The sequence below is a fragment of the Mobula hypostoma genome, chromosome 25, assembly GCF_963921235.1.
Source record: "Mobula hypostoma chromosome 25, sMobHyp1.1, whole genome shotgun sequence".
NCBI classification, from domain to species: domain Eukaryota; kingdom Metazoa; phylum Chordata; class Chondrichthyes; order Myliobatiformes; family Myliobatidae; genus Mobula; species Mobula hypostoma.
This window is the reverse complement of record NC_086121.1, coordinates 17,545,461-17,565,881: the sequence shown is the minus strand read 5'-3', so window position 1 is coordinate 17,565,881 and position 20,421 is coordinate 17,545,461. Positions and strand designations below refer to the sequence as shown.

The 20,421-nt window shown below is 42.4% G+C and overlaps 1 protein-coding gene across 3 annotated transcripts in view; it reads right to left on the bottom strand.

Annotated features, from left to right (window-relative positions):
• Positions 1-4,609: 4,609 nt before the first annotated feature.
• LOC134338002 (dnaJ homolog subfamily C member 11) overlaps positions 4,610-20,421 on the bottom strand; it is a 42,067-nt gene continuing 26,255 nt past the window's right edge. For all 3 annotated transcript variants that reach the window (XM_063033487.1, XM_063033491.1, XM_063033488.1), the window contains 5 exons: positions 20,255-20,324; positions 13,530-13,587; positions 9,338-9,480; positions 7,197-7,326; positions 4,610-4,972 (listed from right to left, as the gene is read on the bottom strand). In XM_063033487.1, the coding sequence (XP_062889557.1) occupies positions 4,947-4,972; positions 7,197-7,326; positions 9,338-9,480; positions 13,530-13,587; positions 20,255-20,324 (427 nt within the window). In that variant the 3' untranslated portion in view covers positions 4,610-4,946. The remainder of the gene's footprint in view (positions 4,973-7,196; positions 7,327-9,337; positions 9,481-13,529; positions 13,588-20,254; positions 20,325-20,421) is intronic.

The window sequence follows — 20,421 nt, the reverse complement described above, 5'->3', positions numbered from 1 at the left end:
CCGGGTCAGGATCTGTTCAGCAGTCTTATCACAGTTGGAAAGAAGCTGTTCCCAAATCTGGCCATACGAGTCTTCAAGCTCCTGAACCTGCTCCTGGAGGGAAGAGGGACGAAAAGTGTGTTGGCTGAGTGGAAAATCCTGGAGGAAAATCTGATGCCGTCTGCAAGAGAACTGACTTGGGAGAAGAATGTTTTCCAGCAAGACAATGACCCCAAGCATAAACCCAAAGCTATCAAGGAATGGCTTAAGAACAACAAAGTTAATGCCATGGAGAGGCCAAGTCAGAGTCCAGACTTCAAACCAATTGAGAATTTAAGGCTGGACTTGGAAAAAAGGTTGTTCACTCACAATCCCTGACAGAGCTTGAGCAGTTTTGTAAAGGAGAATGGTGAAAATTGCAGTGTGCAGATGTGCAAAGCTGATAGAGACCTATCCACAGAGACTCAAAGCTTTAATTGCTGCCAAAGCTGCATCTACTAAATACTTGTCTTGACTTGAAGGGGTGAGGCAATCAACTATTGTGTTTAATAATTGTAATAAGTTTGGCCAATTTGTTGAAATTTGCTTTCACGACAAGAAAGTCTTTTCTATTGATCAGTATCAAAAAAGCCAAAGTAAATCCACTGTGATTCAATGTTGTAAAACAATAAAAAAACAAAAACTTCTGGGGGGGTGGTTGAATGCTTTTTATAGGCACTGTCTATCCAGAAAGCCTCACTCGATGAGGTCTTCAGTCTGTCCTGAGTGAGCACAGCTGTGACATTTTCCCTGACTAGTAATGCCACCCCTTACCCTCTAATCCCTCCTGCTCTATCACATCTAGAACAGAACACCAGAACATTGAGCCAACAGTCCTGTCCCCTCTTGCAATTCAGTTTCACTAATGATTACACTGTAATAATTCCATGTGCTGATCCATGCCCTAATCTCATCCACCTTTCCTCCAATACTTCTTGCATTGAAATGCACACAACTCAGAATATTAGTCCCACAATACTCAACCTTTTGATTCCTGACCTTGTATGTCGACTTAACAATATCTTTCTCCACTATCTGTTCTGGCACTTTGGTTCCCATCCCCTTGTAACTCTAGTTTAACCCCCTCCCCATGCAACACTAGCAAACCTTCCTGCAAGGATATTAGTCTTCCTCCAGTTCAGGATCAAACTGTCCAGGTCCTACTCTCCCTGGAAGAGAGCTCAATGATCCAAAAATCTGAAGCCCTCCCTCCTGCACCAACTCGTTAGCCACAAGTTAAATTGTATGATTTTCCTATTTCTGGCCTCTAGCAATCCTGAGATCACAGTTCTGGAGGTCCTATCATTTAACTTGGCACCTAACCCTCTGAATTCGCTTTGCAGCATCTCGTCACCCCGCCTGCCTATGTCAGTAGTACCGCCGTGGACCACAATCTCTCTAGATGCTCACCCTCCCATTTAAGAATCCAAGATGTTACAGATCCTGGCGCCTGGGAGGCAACAAACTATCGGGAATCTTGCTCTCGCCCACAGAACCTCCTTTCTGTTTCTTAACCAACAAGTCCCCTATCACTACAGCTCATCCCTTCCCTTCTGAGCCATAGAGCTAGACAGTGCCAGAGACCTGACTGCTATGGCTATCCTCTAATAGGTCACACCACCCCCCCTCCCCACACACACACACACACACATACACACACAGTATCCAATGTTCCCATCCCACTGCAACTCTAATTTAACACCCCACCTCCCACTGTTGTGCAGCACTAGCAAAGCCTCCCACTGGGATGTTAGTCCCCCTCTAGTTTAGGTGCCAGCAGTCTCTTCTGTACAGCTCCCCTCCCCCCACGGTATCCAACCTTTTGTTGAGGGGAATGGCCACTGAGCTGCCTATCCCCTTTTCCCTTCTTGACAGTCACCCAGTTACCCATGCCCTGCACCTTGGGTGTAATTACCTCCCTGTATGTCCTGTCCATTAGCCTCTCGAATGATCTGGAGTTCATCCAGTTCCAGCTCCAACTGCTGAACGTGGTCTGTTAGAAGCTGCAGCTACTGTGTGGGATTCCCTCTTTCAATCTATTATTCTATTGATCTTGCAGATAGCATGATCAACATTCCTACATTGAGAACAGATACATTTGCTCCTTCATTTGAAACTATTGAAGGGATAGGTTGTGCTTTGGTTCCATTGTCCAAAATAATTATTTGTCTTGCACCTCACACTGTCTATGTAAAGACCAGGTGTAATGTTTGGTCTATAAAAAAAATTCATAATACCTCATTTGTGAAAAGTGATACTTCAATTTCATTGTAGAGTATGAAGTACTATAACCATTTTTGTGTTTGAGAATTATGATTTATGAACTTGGTGTACAAAATATTTGGAGATTAAAGGTGGTTATCTTCTCCCAGAAAATTTGGAGGCACAAAAGAAAAAGATACAATGCTTATTATCTACATGGCTTGTCTTAGGTTGAACTGGACTGATGGCATTATCAGCATTTTTGGTGACCTTCTGACTTGACAAACACTAATTCACAAAGACAAGCAACTTTCACCTTCATGATATTGCCCATCTTCATTCTGTCATTACCTGAGCCCAAAACGTGCCTTCATTTCCTATAGACTCAGTTTTAATGTTCTCCTGACTGACATGCCATCTTCCATTTATCACTAACTCAGACTCCTTCCATTCTGCTGCCTCTGTCCTAACTCACAATTAACAATCACCCTGGTTCCTTGCTAAATTACTTGGGCCTGGATTTTAAATACTCCTTTAAAAAAAACCCTATTGCCTCAGCTGACTTTACACATTCCTCTGAGAACTTTACAAAAACTTGTAACTCAAACTTTTCATAGACCTGAATTTCCATTTCCTTGTAAGCAGCAGCTATGCTATTAGGCTTTAAGATTTTAAATGATGTCTTAAAACCTCTCCAAATCTCACTGCTCTTTTAACACCCTGCCAAACGTATACTGGAAACAAACTTCAGACACCCAACCCAATGTCAACTTCTCTTGTGCAATGCTGAATTGTTATCTGATTACAATTGTTATTTGTATGTGGATTTCAGCAAGGCATTTGACTGAAGGCAAAGAGTGGTTGTAGATGGGTCATATTCTGCATGGAGGTCAATCACCAGTGGTATGCCTCAGGGATCTATTCTGGGACCCCTCCTCTTTGTGATTTTTTATAAATGACCTGAATGAAGAAGTGGAGGATGGGTTAGTAAATTTGCTGATGGCACAAAGGTTGGAGGTGTTGTGGATGGTGTGGAGGGCTGTCAGAGGTTACAGTGGGACATTGATAGATGCAAAAATGGGCTGAGAAGTGGCAGATGGAGTTCAGCCCAGTTAAGTGTGAGGTGGTTCATTTGGTAGGTCAAATATGATGACAGAATATAGTATTAATGGTAAGACTCTTGGCAGTGTGGAGGATCAAAGGGATCTTGGGGTCCGAGTCCATAGGACACTCAAAGCTGCTGCGCAGGTTGACTCTGTGGTTAAGAAATCATATGGTGCATTGGCCTGCATCAATCATGGGATTGAGCTTAGGAGCAGAGAGGTAATGTTGCAGCTATATAGGACCCTGGTCAGACCCCACTTGGAGTACTGTGCTCAGTTCTGGTCGCCTCACTATAGGATGTGGAAACCATAGAAAGGGTGCAGAGGAGATTTACAAGGATGTTGCCTGGATTGGGGAACATGCCTTATGAGAATAGGTTGAGGGAACTCGGACTTCTTTCCTTGGAGCGACGGAGGATGAAAGGTGACCTGATAGAGGTGTATAAGATGATGAGAGGCATTGATCATGTGGATAGTCATTTTCCCAGGGCTGAAATGTCTAGCATGAGAGGGCACAGTTTTAAAGTGCTTGGAAGTAGGTACAGAGGAGTTATCAGGGGTAAGTTTTTTTTTAAAAACTCAGAGAGTGGTGAGTGCGTGGAATGGGCTGCCAGCAACGGTGGTGGAGGCAAATACGATAGGGTCTTTTAAGAGACTCCTGGACAGGTACATGGAGCTCAGAAAAATAGAGGGCTATGGGTAACCCTAGGTAATTTCTCAGGTAAGATCATGTTTGACACAGCTTTGTGGGCCGAAGGGCCTGTATTGTGCTCTAGGTTTTCTATGTTTCTAACCCGGCCTCCAAGATCATTACCCAGGCCCCTCAATGTTTCTCTGATTATGCCTGTACATACCTCTCTTTTAAAGGCACTTTAGAAATGCAAGCAATTTTTGTTCATGCTTAACACCTTGTTAGCCATTTTTTGACTTTGGTTTTTGCCAGATTTCCAGATCCCAGAGCAGCTGAAGCAAGTAATATCCAGCAAAACTCTTCACTATCCCAGAAGAGAATCCAACTGGATCATAACTTAATGAGTCTTGTTATGGGTAGCCATTGATCATAACAATGTAAAATTTCTCTCCCAGGAAATCATCTTAAAATAAGGTTTTCTGAAAAATTACTGCACATTCTTTTAAAAGGATATTAAAGACACATACTTTTAGAACAAGGCTCTTTCTAGTCTGATATTGAAGACATGATGATCTTCCTTCACATAATGCTGAAATAACCTGCCTAGATTTGCAGATGGAGAATGGAAACTAAATAAAAGGAAGTTTTATTATGGCAATAGTATCTGGGTTTATTTTTTTAATTTCTTTGTACATCAAATAGACTTAAAACAATCTTTTTTTTTCCAGAGCACAGGAATTGCTACACAAGGTCTGAAATAGTTCAGACTGTTACAGCATCCAGTGACAAAAATGACATGGAAAATCCATGACCAAATGTTTTAGTGATCTGTAAAAGCATTTTTTAATCTTCTATACACAGAAAAGAACAAAAAAACTCTACATACATAAAAATAATCATATGTGCATTCTCTCTTTAATTTATGGTATATGGAGATGTTTAGCAGCTGATCTCTGTTCAGGTCCAACCCCATATCGTAGCACATCTCCTCCTCAACGATCCGTGTCAACCCTGTGCGCTGTAAAGGGAATCAGAGGAAGCAGTTACTCAGCCACAAACCACACATTAATTGCAGATAAAAAATAGTTGTTGATTATTTAAAAAAATGTTGATGAGACAATAACATCCTTTATTAAGTAGTATGCCAGATTGAAATACAAATCAGATACAAATTTAGAAATCTCAAGCTACAAATATATCCACCATTCCCTTTGCTTCCCTATAAAGGATAACTGCCAAAGCAAACAGTGACAATGCTCACAGGGGGGATAAGACTTGAGCTACTGAACAGGACTGCAGAAATTCAGAGAAACATGCACAAAATGCTGGAGGAACTCAGCAGGTCAGGCAGTGTCCATGGAAATGAACAGTCAACATTTCAGGCTGAGGTCCTTCATCAGGACTGGAAGGGGGACAAAGCGGAATAAGAAGGAGGGAGAGGGGACAGAGTGGGAGGTGGGAGAGGGGCCGGAGCGGGAGGTGGGAGAGGGGCCGGAGCTGGAGGTGGGAGAGGGGACGGAGCGGGAGGTGGGAGAGGATAGGCAAAATGAAGTAAAAAGCAGAGAGGTAATAGGTGAAGAAAGTAAAATGACAGAGAAGGAATCTGATAAGAGAGGAGAGTGGACCATGTGAGAAAGGAGGGGCACCAGGGGGAGCTGATAGGCAGGTGAAGAGAAGAGCCCAGAGGGTAACCAGGGTGGGGAATGAAAGAAGAGGGAAGGGGGAGGAAAAAATTACCATTAGAGAAATCGATGTTCATGCTATCAAGTTGGAGGCCTTCCATATGGAATATAAAGTGTGTTCCTCCAACCTCATAGCGTCCTCATTGTGGCATTAAAGGAGGCCATGGACCGACATGTTGGGATGGGAATGGGGATTGGAATTGAAATGGTTGGCCAGTGGGAAATGCTTCTCTTTTGTGGATGGAGCAAAGCTGCTCAACGAAGTGGTCTCTTAATCTACGGTGGGTCTCACCAATGTAGAAGAGGCCTCACTGGGAGCAGTGGATACAGTGGACGACCCCAACAGATTCACAAGTAAAGTGCTGTCTCAGCTGGAAGCACTGTTTGGGACCCTGAATAGAATCAGGTCCTACACAGTCCTTCCAGGTGAGAGGACGTGGTGAATGGACACTGTAGCACTTCCTCCGCTTGCAGGGATAAGTACCGAGAGGGAGACCGATGGGGGGTGGCGGAGACGAATAGGTAAGGGGATCACAGAGGGAGCGACCCCTGCAGAAAGCAGGCGGGGGGAGATAAAGAAGTATTTAGTGGTAAGATCCTGTCGAAGATGGTGGAGGTTGCGGAGAATGATGTGCTGGATGTGGAGGCTCATGGGGTGCTGAGAGAGGACAAGAGGAACTCTGGTTAACAGGGAAATTATTTTTTCCTGTGGAGCTGAGAAACAAAAGGTGGTGGATAACACTCAACAATCTTCCATTTCCCATTTTAAACCCATTGTAAATAACTTTGTTATTTTGTCTTAGTTAAGACCATAAGATTTAATTAAATAATTAGACCATTCAAGACCATCAAGTCTTCTTCTTCATTCAGTCATGGCTCATTATTTTTCTTAACTGCCATTTTTCTGTCTTCTCCCTGTAACTCTTAACCTTGAATGCTAACATGTACTTTCTAACGCCCAGTCCCACAAGCTTTTTCTTACAATGCACCAATAAACCATCTCATCACATCCTTCTCAGCGGCTGAATAAGCAATAAATTCTGGCCTCTCCAGGAGCATCAGAATACCAGAATCATCAGTGATCCTCTGTTTATAATAATGTCACAGTTGAAAGTGTTTAAGTGTGTGGCTGTGTGCTATTTCTTAGGTAATAATTTACTCTATATTTGCATGCGGTAAGATCAGGACAACAGTGAAGCAAAGGTTTAAAAACAAAGGTTTAACAGACAAGTACCAAACATTTATCTCCAAAGAGCCAAGCCATTTCCCATTACCACTTTACCAACTGCCTTCGCCATCTTTGCTTCATTGGCAACTCATCCACCAAGATCTTGTGCATCAAGCCTGATCCCAGCAATGTACTGTAATACTCATCAAACAGTGCTGAAAAAGGCAGCTACTGAAGTATAAGTGTGACTTCATTTAAAATGACCACAAAACACTGGGAATTTGTACCTCCTGCTGGACTTAAAATCCTGAATTTGGTACTTTGCACATTATTAAGAGTATATATTAACTGAGTATTTTTGCAATGGTTGAAAGGGTTCACTTTGAACATACATTGCTTTGGTATCCTGAGAGATTCGTTGTCCGCTGCCATGACCTGATGCAGAACTCCCCGGAACAGGTAAATCACTTTTAGGCTCTTTTCCTCCCCGACACATGGGTCATAGAATCCTGGCACGCCAACCTGTAAAAGATGTCAGATATGCAAAACAATGCAAATGGATTGCGAGCAGGAAGAAACTTGGCAAGTACAGAGTGGGGTCCCCATGGCCCCATATGTTACAACGAAGAAGGAGTTGGGGTAGCAACAGGTCACGCAGATTAGAACATCCTCAGCTTTATTCACTTTTCAGCAGCAATTGAGAAGCTGCTTTGGTGACAAGCTTGGGTGGAAAGGGGAATGAAGATAAATCTTCCCAAGTTTTACTTTTGATCATGGCAGATGATGAACACACACTTATTGATGCAATTTAAAAAAAATATGCTTAGCTGTTATGCTTTTCGTGGTCCAATATCACAGCAATAATCCTACTTTAATTCACAATTACAGAAAGTGGGATCTATCGAAGATCATGTTAGGAAGATATTAACAAAGTTTAGAGAACAAATCATTTTAGTTACAAAAATGTTGCTAGAACATGACTCTTGCTCTCTAGCTATTTGGCTTAGTTGATAGCACTCTGTTCCCTGACATAAATCACAAGTTTGAGTCCTCCACAACAGTATATGAGCACTTACTGTAGACATGATATTGCTGATGGTGGGTTCAAGTGGTGAATTAAAGCTCCAGTTACAAGGTGGGAAATTACCTCAAAACGAGAGTCACGACGAAACCCATCAAATCAGATTAACTGAGCTTTTGTTTCCCTGTCTAACAATTGTACTTTGGCTGTGAAATGTTCCAGAACATCCTGCAGTCGTGAAAGGCACTGTATATTTGCAAGGTCTTTCTTTTATAATGACAGCACACTGTACATCATTTTAGCAGTAAAACTAACAAAATTATACAATGGGATCCTAAGCCAGAAGCAATGATGAAGCTTGCAGTACATCATATGATGATGAGGACTTCCTTTAGCCAGAGAGTGAATTATTTATATTTGTTTATTTATTGAGACACAGCATGGAATAGGGCCTTCCAGCCTCACTACTCAGAACCCCCGATTTAACCCCAACCTAATCACGGGATAATTTACAATGATCAATTAACCCACCAACCAGCACATCTTTGAATTGTGGGAGGAAACTGGAACACCTGGAGATAAACCCACGTGGTCTCAGGGACGTACAAATTCTTACAGATAAGCCAGGAGCAGATAACAGATAACCCAGGTCACTGGTACTGTAAAGCACTGTGCTAACCAATATGCCACAGACAGCTGTGGAGTCCGAATCATTGGGTATATTTAAAGTAGAGGTTGATAGGTTCTTGATTAGACAGGGTATCAGAGGTTGCAAGGTAAAGGCAGGATAATGGGGTTGAGAGAGATAATAAATCAGCCATGATAGAATGGAAGAGTAGACTCGACAGGCTGAATGGCTTAATTCTGCTCCTATGTCTTCCGGTCTTATATGCAGGTTTTAAAAGTTGTGTATTGCATTCTAGTCTCTTGTATCACCTGAAAGATCAAATCACCCACATCATAATGAGGGGTAATCTCAATAAAACCTACTAAATGTTGAAAGGCCTCGATAGAGTGAATGTGGAAAGGATGTTCCCTATGGTAAAGGAGTCGAAGACTAGAGGACACAGCCCCCAAATAGAGGGGCATCCTTTTAGAACTGAGATGAAGAGGAGTTTCTTCAGCCAGAGAGTGGTGATCTTTGCCACAGGTGGATGTGGCGGCCAAGGGAGAGGTTGATAGACCCTTGATTGGTTAGGGCATGAAGGGATCTGGGGAGAAGGCAGGAGATTGAGGCGGAGAGGGGAAATGGATCAGCCATGATGAAATGATGGAGTAGACTAGATGGGCCAAATGGCCTAATTCTGCTCCTATATCTTATGGTCTTACAATGCCAGTGTCAATGATGTCATCAGTGAATAGCAAACAACCCGAAGTTTAAACATAGCTGTAGATGTGAAGGCAAAAAAATAGGCAAAATATCCCAAGTTCTGCACTGGGAGTAAGTTGCTCATGGACTGCCTAAAGGCAAGTTGGGAAAGTCAACATTGTAGATATAAAAATTAACCTTACCTTGCATGCTTCAGTAAGGATGAGTTTTGACTCTTTCACCAGACATTGAAGAGGAATAGTCACATCAATAACCTTTGCCTTCTCATTCTTACCACTGCTGTCAGTCACAAACTTCCCATACCAGGCATTGGTGATGATTAAACCTGGGAGAAGACAGGTAGATATGTGCCTTTCTGCAACACTGCTTACATTCCCAATAAATTGCACAAGCTAATGAGAACACAGAACGGAGAATCTGAAAACAAGATACTAGGGGTGAAGGAAAGGAGCAGAGGTAGAAACAGGAAGGATCTACAATAACTGCAAATAGATCAAATATAAAAACATAGAGGCATAGGAAAGAATAAATTAGGGTGGTCAAAGGACTTTTAGAACAGATGTTTAGGCAGCTAACCATCTTACAAGTTAAGCTGTCAAGACAGCAATACACAATACCTATAATAAAATGGCAACTGGAAACAATCAGGTTTTGGAAAGAAGACATTGTAGGGTTGAAAGGAAAATGACTTCAATAAAGAAAAAAGATCAAATGGGATTTAAAAGTATGATATTTATTAAGGAAAGAGTGATAAAAAGTAGTAGAATATTTTTTATTGTTAACAAAAATCACAAAAGGAATAAAATAACACACATCTAAAAGAAAAACAAAATCCAATGGAACAAGATTAAAATTAGCAAAGGATCAAACATGCCCTCTGCAGGATGATATATTGCAGAGAGGATTGCTAACTGGGTTCAGGATAGAAAGCAGAGACTGGGAGTAAAAGGTAGCCATTTGCAGTAGAAGGCCGTTTCACAAAGATTAATGGAGGGACCATTGCTTTGCACATCTGATCTAGACTTTGGAATCAAAAACACAACTTCCAAATATGCTGATGCAATGGGCAAGATTCACTTCTGAGGAGAGCAGCAATAAATTATGTTGTTAATATACGTGTAGAATGGGTGGCAATAATTGACAAAGTTCAACACAGATAAAAGGAACACACATCAAGGTTGCTGGTGAACGCAGCAGGCCAGGCAGCATCTCTAGGAAGAGGTACAGTCGACATTTCAGGCCGAGACCCTTCGTCAGGACTAACTGAAGGAAGAGTGGGTCAGAGATTTGAAAGTGGGGGGGGGGGAGATCCAAAATGATAGGAGAAGACAAGAGGGGGAGGGATGGAGCCAAGAGCTGGACAGGTGATTGGCAAAAGGGATATGAGAGGATCATGGGACAGGAGGTCCAGGGAGAAGGAAAAGGGGGGGGGGAAGCCCAGAGGATGGGCAAGGGGTATAGTCAGAGGGACAGAGGGAGAAAAAGGAAAGTGGGAGAAAGAATGTGTGTATAAAAATAAATAACGGATGGGGTATGAGGAGGAGGTGGGGCATTAGCGGAAGTTAGAGAAGTCAATGTTCATGCCATCAGGTTGGAGGCTACCCAGACGGAATATAAGGTGTTGTTCCTCCAACCTGAGTGTGGCTTCATCTTTACAGTAGGGGAGGCCGTGGATAGACATGTCAGAATGGGAATGGGATATGGAATTAAAATGTGTGGCCACTGGGAGATCCTGCTTTCTCTGGCAGACAGAGCATAGGTTTTCAGCGAAATGATCTCCCAGTCTGCGTCGGGTCTCACCAATATATAGAAGGCCACATCGGGAGCACCGGACACAGTATATCACCCGAGCCGACTCACAGGTGAAGTGTCGCCTCACCTGGAAGGACTGTCTGGGGCCTTGAATGGTGGTGAGGGAGGAAGTGTAAGGGCATGTGTAGCACTTGTTCCGCTTACAAGGATAAGTGCCAGGAGGGAGATCAGAGGGGAGGGAAGGGGGTGGGGGGGAAACAAATGGACAAGGGAGTCGCGTAGGGAGCGATTCCTGCGGACAGCACAGAGAGGGGGGGAGGGAAAGATGTGCTTAGTGGTGGGATCCCGTTGGAGGTGGCGGAAGTTACAGAGAATAATATGTTGGACCCGGAGGCTGGTGGGGTGGTAGGTGAGGACCAGAGGAACCCTATTCCTAGTGGGGTGGCGGGAGGATGGAGTGAGAGCAGATGTGCGTGAAATTTTGCCAGTATATAGAAGGCCACATCGGGAGCAAGACCTGATGCAGGCTGGGAGACCGCTTTGCTGAATACCTATGGTCTGTCCGCCAGAGAAAGCAGGATCACCCAGTGGCCACACATTTTAATTCCACATCCCATTCCCATTCTGACATGTCTATCCACGGCCTCCTCTACTGTAAAGATGAAGGCACACTCAGGTTGGAAGAACAACACCTTATATTCCGTCTGGGTAGCCTCCAACCTGATGGCATGAACATTGACTTCTCAAACTTCTGCTAATGCCCCACCTCCCCCTCATACCCCGTCCGTTATTTATTTTTATACACACATTCTTTCTCTCACTCTCCCTTTTCTCCCTCTGTCCCTCTGACTATACCCCTTGCCCATCCTCTGGGTTCCCCCCCCCCTTATCTTTCCTCCTGGGCCTCCTGTCCCATGATCCTCTCATATCCCTTTTGCCAATCACCTATCCAGCTCTTGGCTCCATCCCTCCCCATCCTGTCTTCTCCTATCATTTTGGATCTCCCCCTCCCCCTTCCACTTTCAAATCTCTTATTAACTCTTCCTTCAGTTCGTCCTGACGAAGGGTCTGGGCCTGAAACGTTGACTGTACCTCTTCCTAGAGATGCTGCCTGGCCTGCTGCGTTCACCAGCAACCTTGATGTGTGTTGCTTGAATTTCCAGCATCTGCAGAATTCCTGTTGTTTACAGATAAAAGGAGGTTATTTTGAGAGGAAGACTAGAGAGGTAATTTATTGTTTGGAAATTAAAGCTTATGGTCACAGGCCATACAAAAAATAAATCAGGTTTATGTTTCTAGGGAGGAAATTGAACTCATGGAAAGTTAGGTATTGAGTGCTGGTCAGACCATTAAAAGCATCACAGATAGATCGAGAAGCCAATATTAGCTCCTTCAATGGCCTTCCTTTCATCATAAGGTTAAGTGTGAGGATATTCGCCGTGAATAGCACAATATGTACTCAATTTCAATCGCAACTTCTCTACAAATGAATAAGGCTATTCCTGTCAGTAGTATGACCAAGAAACATTTACGCATGGGCTGATAGGTAGCAAATAATATCCGCACTACAAATGATTACCTTCAAATAGAATCTAACCACTGACACTTGCCAGTCAATTCCCTTAGCATTGCAGAGTGCCTCACTATCAATAACTTTAGGGTCAAGATGAATCAGTAACCCAACGGGATGAACTGCATAAATACCGTGGCGAGAAGAGAAATTCAAAGGCTGGGAATCCTCCTGACAACCCCAAGCTCTTTTCACAATGCAGAAGACATAAATCAGGAGCATGTTGGAGTACTTTCAAATTGCCTGGGTAAGTGCAATGCCAATATATCTCAACAATCTCAATACTTGATGCCACCCAATCAATTACCATGTGTGTTCATTCTCTCCAACATCAGCACACAGTGGCTTCAGTGTGTATTTTCCAGAAACACCCAGACAACTTCAAGAACATTTCCTAAAGATGTGACCTCTATCGTCAAAAAGGACAAAGGAAGCAAGCATATAGGAATATGACTACCTGTAGGATTCCCCTCCAAGTTCACATCATTCTGACTTGGAAACATCACTGCTAGGTCTAACTCCTGGAATTTACTGCCTATCACCACTGTAGGAGCACTTTTAACAGAGTGACTAATAACGTCAACAAACCACCATCTTCTCAAGGACATTTAGGGATGGCCAATTAACGATGACCTTGTAGCAATGGCAAGATCTCAAAAAATAGATGTATAAAGTAATTACAAATAGAATATAGAAGCATGAGAGAGTGCAGAACAAATTTATTTCTGTGCCATGCAAAATAGATGCTGGGGACAATTACGACCTGCAGCCCTCCACTTTGGACTAAAGATAGTCACTCAGCACAAAAGTTCAATCACTAGTGTATAATTTATTCCCTCTACTACAAAGCACTCTCCTTTTACGGACTTAAAAAAAAAATTAAGTAATCAATTTTTCCATGCACTGAAGTTCATTAAAAAAAAATACTTTCCAACATCAGTCACTGCGCTTAGATTGTTCAGGTCAAAAGCAATTCACAAATTGTGTCTGAGCTGATGGGACAGAAATAAAATGAGTGACAAACACCACACAATCAGCAACAACACTCTTACCCATTTTAGATTCTTCTGTTTCTATTATTCTCTTCACAGACTCTTGCATCAACCGAACCTAAAACAAGAGTTGTTAAAAGATTATCAGTCCACTCAAACTACAAGGAGCAGATTATATCAAAATGCTGGAATTGTTGACTATCAGCTCAATAGGAAGTTCAGGATAAATTTGTGATTAGCAAGGAATTTCTTGAATTATATGTAGCCAGAGAAAAATAATAAACTGATATAAATGTTAAAACTGTTTTGTTCTAAGCATTCTCTTCAATAGAAATTGGAATGGTATGCACCCCAAGTTAAAATCTAAACACTTGGCAGGATTGTGGAAAAACTAAAAGGCAGGGTATTTTGGTTGTCTTCAGACTTCATTAAGGCCACCAGTCTCCATCCAGCCTCTCCATTCTAAACCTTTACACTGGAGCTCATCCAATATCTAGCTAACATGAAGTTCCATTCACCCAGTAACAACTTTTTCTGGTTCAACAATACCTTACTTTTCAAAAATATCCTGATGATCAGCCTCCGAAACAGAAACTGGTCAGTGCTGGAACAAAGCTCTCTGGTGCCACACAATGGAAGAAATCTTGTACTACAATGCAAGACTAGAAAAGGACACCTTCCTGTGTTGTTCGATTTTGTTTTAAAATTTAGTTGTTCACAGAACATGGATGTTGATCACAATGCCAGCACTTACTGGTATCCTTATTTGCCTGAAAACTAAGGAGGCAGCTGGAAATCAACCACATTGACAAGACACAAGCCTTATACAAGCCAAAATGGACAAGGAGGGCAGAATTTCTTCCTTGAAAGACAACTAAACATTTCAGCAGCTTCATGTTAACAGAATTAAAAATTCTATTTTATTCAAGAATGACTCCACAACTGCATAGCTTTCTAATGCATCAAGCCATACCCAGCTAAGCTACTGCATAGGGACTTAAAATAACAGATTTCTCACTGGAATTACAAATCTCCTTAAAAGGTGCTCAATCCTTGTGAAAGTACTGTACCACAGTTGCTCTTCACAGTTTCTTTCTTTGTTTAAACAGTCATTCCAAATGTAAAGGGTTAGCGAGTCACAGTCGGATCCCTGGCCACAGCTAAGCTTAGTTTAACTGAGGCAAAGCAAGTCTGGTCCATTTACATCTGTGCAGTTCATTATTTAGAAAGTTTACATTGGCTTTGGAGGGAATATTCTCAGATATGTCAGTATGTATCCAGAGTTTCAGGGGTTAGGTAACAAACCAAGCTACATTTTTGGAATACAGAAGGTTAAGGGTGATTTGGTTGTGCTTGTAAGAGTCTTTTAAGGAATTGATCAATACTTTCTGTTGATCAACAAGTACAGCACATTAAGATTGCTATTCTTTTTTCTTTAGTTAAGAATTTCAAAGGGGATGGAGGCACAGGTGGATGAAACTGTTATACTGTGGCTGACACATGTCAATGAATAGTGGAACATAACTAAGCTTAAATGGCTTTCTTCTGTTCCTAGCTTCCACGATACTAGTGCTGCTTTTAGTGGGGTATCAGAACACAATAACTAATTTATTGGGCCAAAAACACACAACTTTGTATCACAAAATGGCAGAAAAATTTGTATTTGTATATTTGTATTTAAATCTGCAATTAAAAATCATCTCAGTAGCAGCAACTGTGAAGCTACCAAGTTGTGGTAACTGTTTTTCAGGAGAGAAATTATGCTACCTATATATATAAAAAAAGAACTTTGACCAGAACCCAATCTGGATATTGTAAGTTTTGAGAGAAGGGGCTTCAACTGGGCCCAAGTACAAAAGGCAGCAGAGGTTCACTACAGTGAAAAAGAGCTCTGACCAGTAGCCAATCGGCGTTTGAGATTGATTAGCAAAAGCAAGTTAAAGGAAGGCAGTGGTAAGCACAGCGGCTGTCGTCTGAGTGCACAGTCAGAGTGGTGAGGCTACAGCTCTTCGAGGCTTCAGTCAGAGAACGCAAAGGAAAGAAAAGCTCTAGGATGATTTTTTTTTCCCCTATCCTTCTTTCTGTCTGCTCAGCTAGGACAGTTGATACGCCAGGCAGGATAGTTGAATGCTCCTCTTGTGGGATGTGGAAGGCAGGGAGACCTCCAATGTCCCTGACAACTACAACTGTGAGAAGTGCATCCAGCTGCAGCTTCTCACAATCTGTGCCAAGGAGCTGAAGCTGGAACTGGATGAACTCCAGATCATTCAGGAGGCTGAGGGGGCGATAGATGAGACATATAGAGAGGTAGTTACACCCAAGATGCAGGGCACAGGAAGTTGAGTGACAGTCAGGAAGGGGAGAGGGTTAAGGAGCCAGTGCAGAGTACCCCTGTGGCCATCCCCTTCAACAACACTTTGGATACTGTCAGTGGGGCGGGGGGGGGGGGGGTGAAATGACCTAACGGAGAGAAGTCACAGCCGCTCCTGTGACTCAGAATGGAATGGGGGAGAAGAGCCTCACTGTGGTGATAGGGATTTGTTAGTTAGGGGAATGGACAGATGGACAGGAGGTTTTGGGGGCAAGAACAAAATTCCTGGATGGTATATTGCCTCCTGGGTGCTGGGGTCCGGGATATCTCAAGTCAAGCCCTCAGTATTCTTAAGTGGGAAGGTGAACAACCGGAGGTTGTGGTCCATGTAGGTACCAATGACATGGGTGGGATGAGTGATGAGGTTCTACATGGCAGTTCATGGAGATAGGTGTTAAAGGACAGGACTTCTAAGGTTATGATCTCAGGATTGCTACTCATGCCTCGTGCTATTGAGGCAAGAACTAGGAAGATTATACACTTCAATATAGGGCTAAGGAGTTGGTGTAGGAGGGAGGGCATAAGATTTCTGGATCATTGGGCTCTCTTCCAGGAAAAGTGGGACCTGTACAAAAGGGATGGTTTGCATCTGAACTGGAGGGGGACTAATATCCTAGTGGGAAGGTTTGTTGATGCTGTACAGTGGGGTTTAAACTAGAGTTGCAGGACGGTGGGAACTAGAGTGCCAGAACAGATAGTGGAGAGGTTGTGGAGGCAGATGTTGGTAAGACCTTATTCAAAGTTATTAATCAAAAGGTTAAGCACAGTCTGACTAGTGCCGAGCTGTATATATTTCAATGCAAGAAGTATTGTAAGAAAGGCGGATAATATGGAAGATGAGGTAGCTGGTTAACAAGTAGAGGAAATGTGTACTGAGGAGGGGTTGTTGATAGGGCAAAATTGCAGTCAACTGGATGAGTTGCAACATAAAAGGTGAACAAAAACAAAATGGGTGAATACAGGACTGAAGGTGTTGTACTTGAATATGTGCAGTATACAGAATAAGGTAGATGAACTTGCTGATTGGCAGGTATCATGTTGTAGGCATCACTGAGCCATGGCTGAAAGAAGATTATAGCTGGGAGCTTAATGTCCAAGGATACACATTTGTATCGAAATAATAGGCAAAAAGGGCATAGGGAACGGGTGTTGCTCAGATGGCAAAAAATGAAATTAAATCATTAGAAAGAGGTGACATAGGGTCAGAAGGGGTTGAATCACTGTGGATAGAGCTAAGGAACTTCAAGGGTAAAAAGACCCTGATGGGAGTTGTATACAAACCCCAAAACAATAGTAAGGATGTGGCCTACAAATTACAATGGGAAATAGAAAATACATGCCAAAAGAGCAATATTACAAAGGTTATGGGGGACTTCAATATGCATATAGACTGGGAAAATCAGGTTGGTGCTGGATTCCAGGAAAGGGAATCTCTAGATAGCTTTTTAGAGCAGCTTATGGTTGAGCCCATGAGGGGATCAGCTATTCTGGACTGGGTGTTGTGCAATGTACCAGAATTGATTAGAGAGCTTAAGGTAAAAGAACTCTTCGGGGAAAGTAATCATAGTATGATCAAACTCATCCTGAAATTAGAGAAGGCAAAGCTAAAGTCAAATGTATTAGTATTACAGTGCAGTAATGAGAATTAGAGAGGCATAAGAGAGGTGTTGGCCAGAATTGATTGGAAAAGTACACTGGCAGGGATGACGGCAGAGCAGTAATGACTGGAATTTCTGGAAGCAATTCGGAAGACACAGGATATGTACATCCCAAAGAGGAAGAAGTATTCTAAAGGAAACGTGGTATGACCGTGGCTAACAAGAGAAGTCAAAGCCAACATAAAAGCCAAAGAGAGGAGATATAATAGAGCAAAAATTAGTGGGAAGTCACAGGATTGGGAACTTTTAAAAACCAACAGATGGTAACTAAAAAAGTCATTAAGAAGATAGAGATGGAATATGAAAGTAAGCTAGCCAATAATATTAAAGAGAATACCAAAAGTTTCTTCAGGTACATAAAGTGTAAAAGAGAGGTGAGAGTGGATATCAGACCACTGGAAAACGATGCTGGAGAGGCAACAATGGGGGACAAGGAAATGGCAGATGAACTAAATAAGTATTTTGCATCAGTCTTCACTGTGGAAGACACTAGCAGTGTGGTGGAAGTTCCACGTGTTGGGGGCATGAAGTATGTGAAGTTACCATAACTAGAGAGAAGGTTCTTGGGAGGTCTGGAAGGCCTGAAGGTAGATAAATCACCCGGACCAGATGGTGTACACCCCAGAGTTCTGAAAGAGGTGGCTGAATAGCTCATAGAGATATTAGTAATGATCTTCCAAGAATCATTAGATTCTGAAATGGTTCCGGAAGACTGGAAAATTGCAAATGTCACCCCACTCTTCAAGAAGGAAGAGAGGCAGAAGAAAGGGAACTATAGGCCAGCTAGTCTGACCTCTGATTAGGAAGATGTTAGAGTCGATCATTAAGGATGAGGTCTCAGGGTACTTGGAGGATAAAATAGGCCATAGTCAGCGTAGTTTCCTCAAGAGAAAATCTTTCCTGACAAATCTGTTGGAATTCTTTGAAGAAATAACAAGCAGGAACTTTCTATTGTGGCACAATTGAGAGCATCCTGACTGGCTGCATCACTGCCTGGTATGGGAAATGTACTTCCCTCAGTTGCAGGACTCAGCATAAAAGCCGGGACCAACAGGTTCCAGGAGAGCTTCTTCCACCAGGCCGCAGACTGCTTAATTCATGCTGACACAACTGTATTTGTATGTTACATTGACTATCTTGTTGTACATACCACTTATTATAAATTACAATAAATTGCACATTGCACATTTAGACGCAGCATAAAGATTTTTACTCTTCATGTATATGAAGGACGTAAGTAATTAGGTCAATTCAAAGGAAAAGCAGCTGATATTGTGTTCTTGGATTTTCAGAAGACCTTTGACAAGGTACCACACGTGAGGCTGCTTAACAAGCTATGAGCCCATGGTATTACAGGAAAGATTGTAGCATGGATAAAGCAGAGACTGATTGGCAGGAGGCAAGAGTGGGAATAAAAAGAGCCTTTTCTGGTTGGTTGTCAGTGACTCACAGTGTTCCCATCCTTTGGGATCCAATTCTTTTTATGTCATATGTCAATGATTTGGATGATGGAATTGATGGTTTTGCTGCAAAGTTTGCAGATAATAGGTGGAGGGGAAGGTAATTTTGAGGAAGTAGAGGCCACAGGAGAACTTGGATTAAGAGAATGGTCAAAGCAATGGCAGATGGAATACAGTGTCAGGAAGTGTATGGTCATGCACTTTGGTAGAAGAAATGAAAGGGTTGACTATTTTCTAAATGGAGAGAATGTGCAAAAATCTGAGGTGCAAAGGGACCTCAGAGTCCTTGTGCAGGATCCCCTAAAGGTTAATTTGCAAGTTTAGTCTGTGGTGAGGAAGGCAAATGCAATGTTAGCATTCATTTCAAGAGGACTGGAAGATAAAAGCAAGGATGTAATGTTGAAACTTTATAAAGCACAGGTGAGGTCTCATTTGGAGTACTGTGAGCAGTTTTGGGTCCCTTATCTTAGAAAGGATGTGCTAAAACTGGAGCAGGTTCAAAGGAGGTTCACAAAAATTAATCCAGGATTGAACGGCGTGTCATATGAAGAACATTTGATGGCTCTGGGCCTGTATTCATTAGAATTCAGAAGAATGAGGGATGATCTCATTAAAACCTATCAATTGGTGGAAGGCTTGATTGAGTAGAGAGGATATTTCCTATGGTGAGAGAGTCTAAGACCCCAGGGCACAGAATCAGAATAGAGGGGGGGTCCTTTTAGAATGGAGATGAGGAGGAACTTCTTTAGCCAGAGAGTGGTGAATCTGTAAAATTCTTTTTTGCCACTGGCTGCTGTGGAGGCCAAATCTTTATGTATATTTAAGGCAGAGGTTGACAGATTCTTGATTGGTCAGGGCAAGAAGGGATACAGGGAGAAGGCAGGAGATTGGGGCTGAGAGGAAAATTGGATTCAGCCATGATGAAGTGACAGAACAGACTCGATGGGCCAAATGGGCTAATTCTGCTCCTATATCCTATGTTCTTATACAAAGCTGGATTGTGAAATTCTAGACCATCAGTGTGGTTGACTTTTAACCTCCACAGTTTTGGGCATTTTAAGATGGACTGCTCTGAATGACTGAATTCCACTCTTAGTTGTATGTGCTTCTCAATGAACGATGAAATCAAGAATGGTCAATAAATGAGGGCACTGGAAATGACTCAATATACTATGGGCAAATAAAACCTCCCTACTGTCAGTCCTGGAAGACATTGGGAAACGTCACATTACCATCACTTCATGTTTCAGCTGCGCATGCATTTTTCTTGTAACTGATAAATGTTGCATCTCTTACCGCTGCCTCAGCTTCTTGCTTTTTTAATGCTATTGTACTTGATGAATTCGCTCTCTGTTTCTCCAGTTCCCTAGCAGATAACACACAGACACAGAGCAAAATGTTAACTCACTATATGAACAAACTATTTTTAAGTAAGAGGCTTCACAGCCTTAATAAGATAAAAT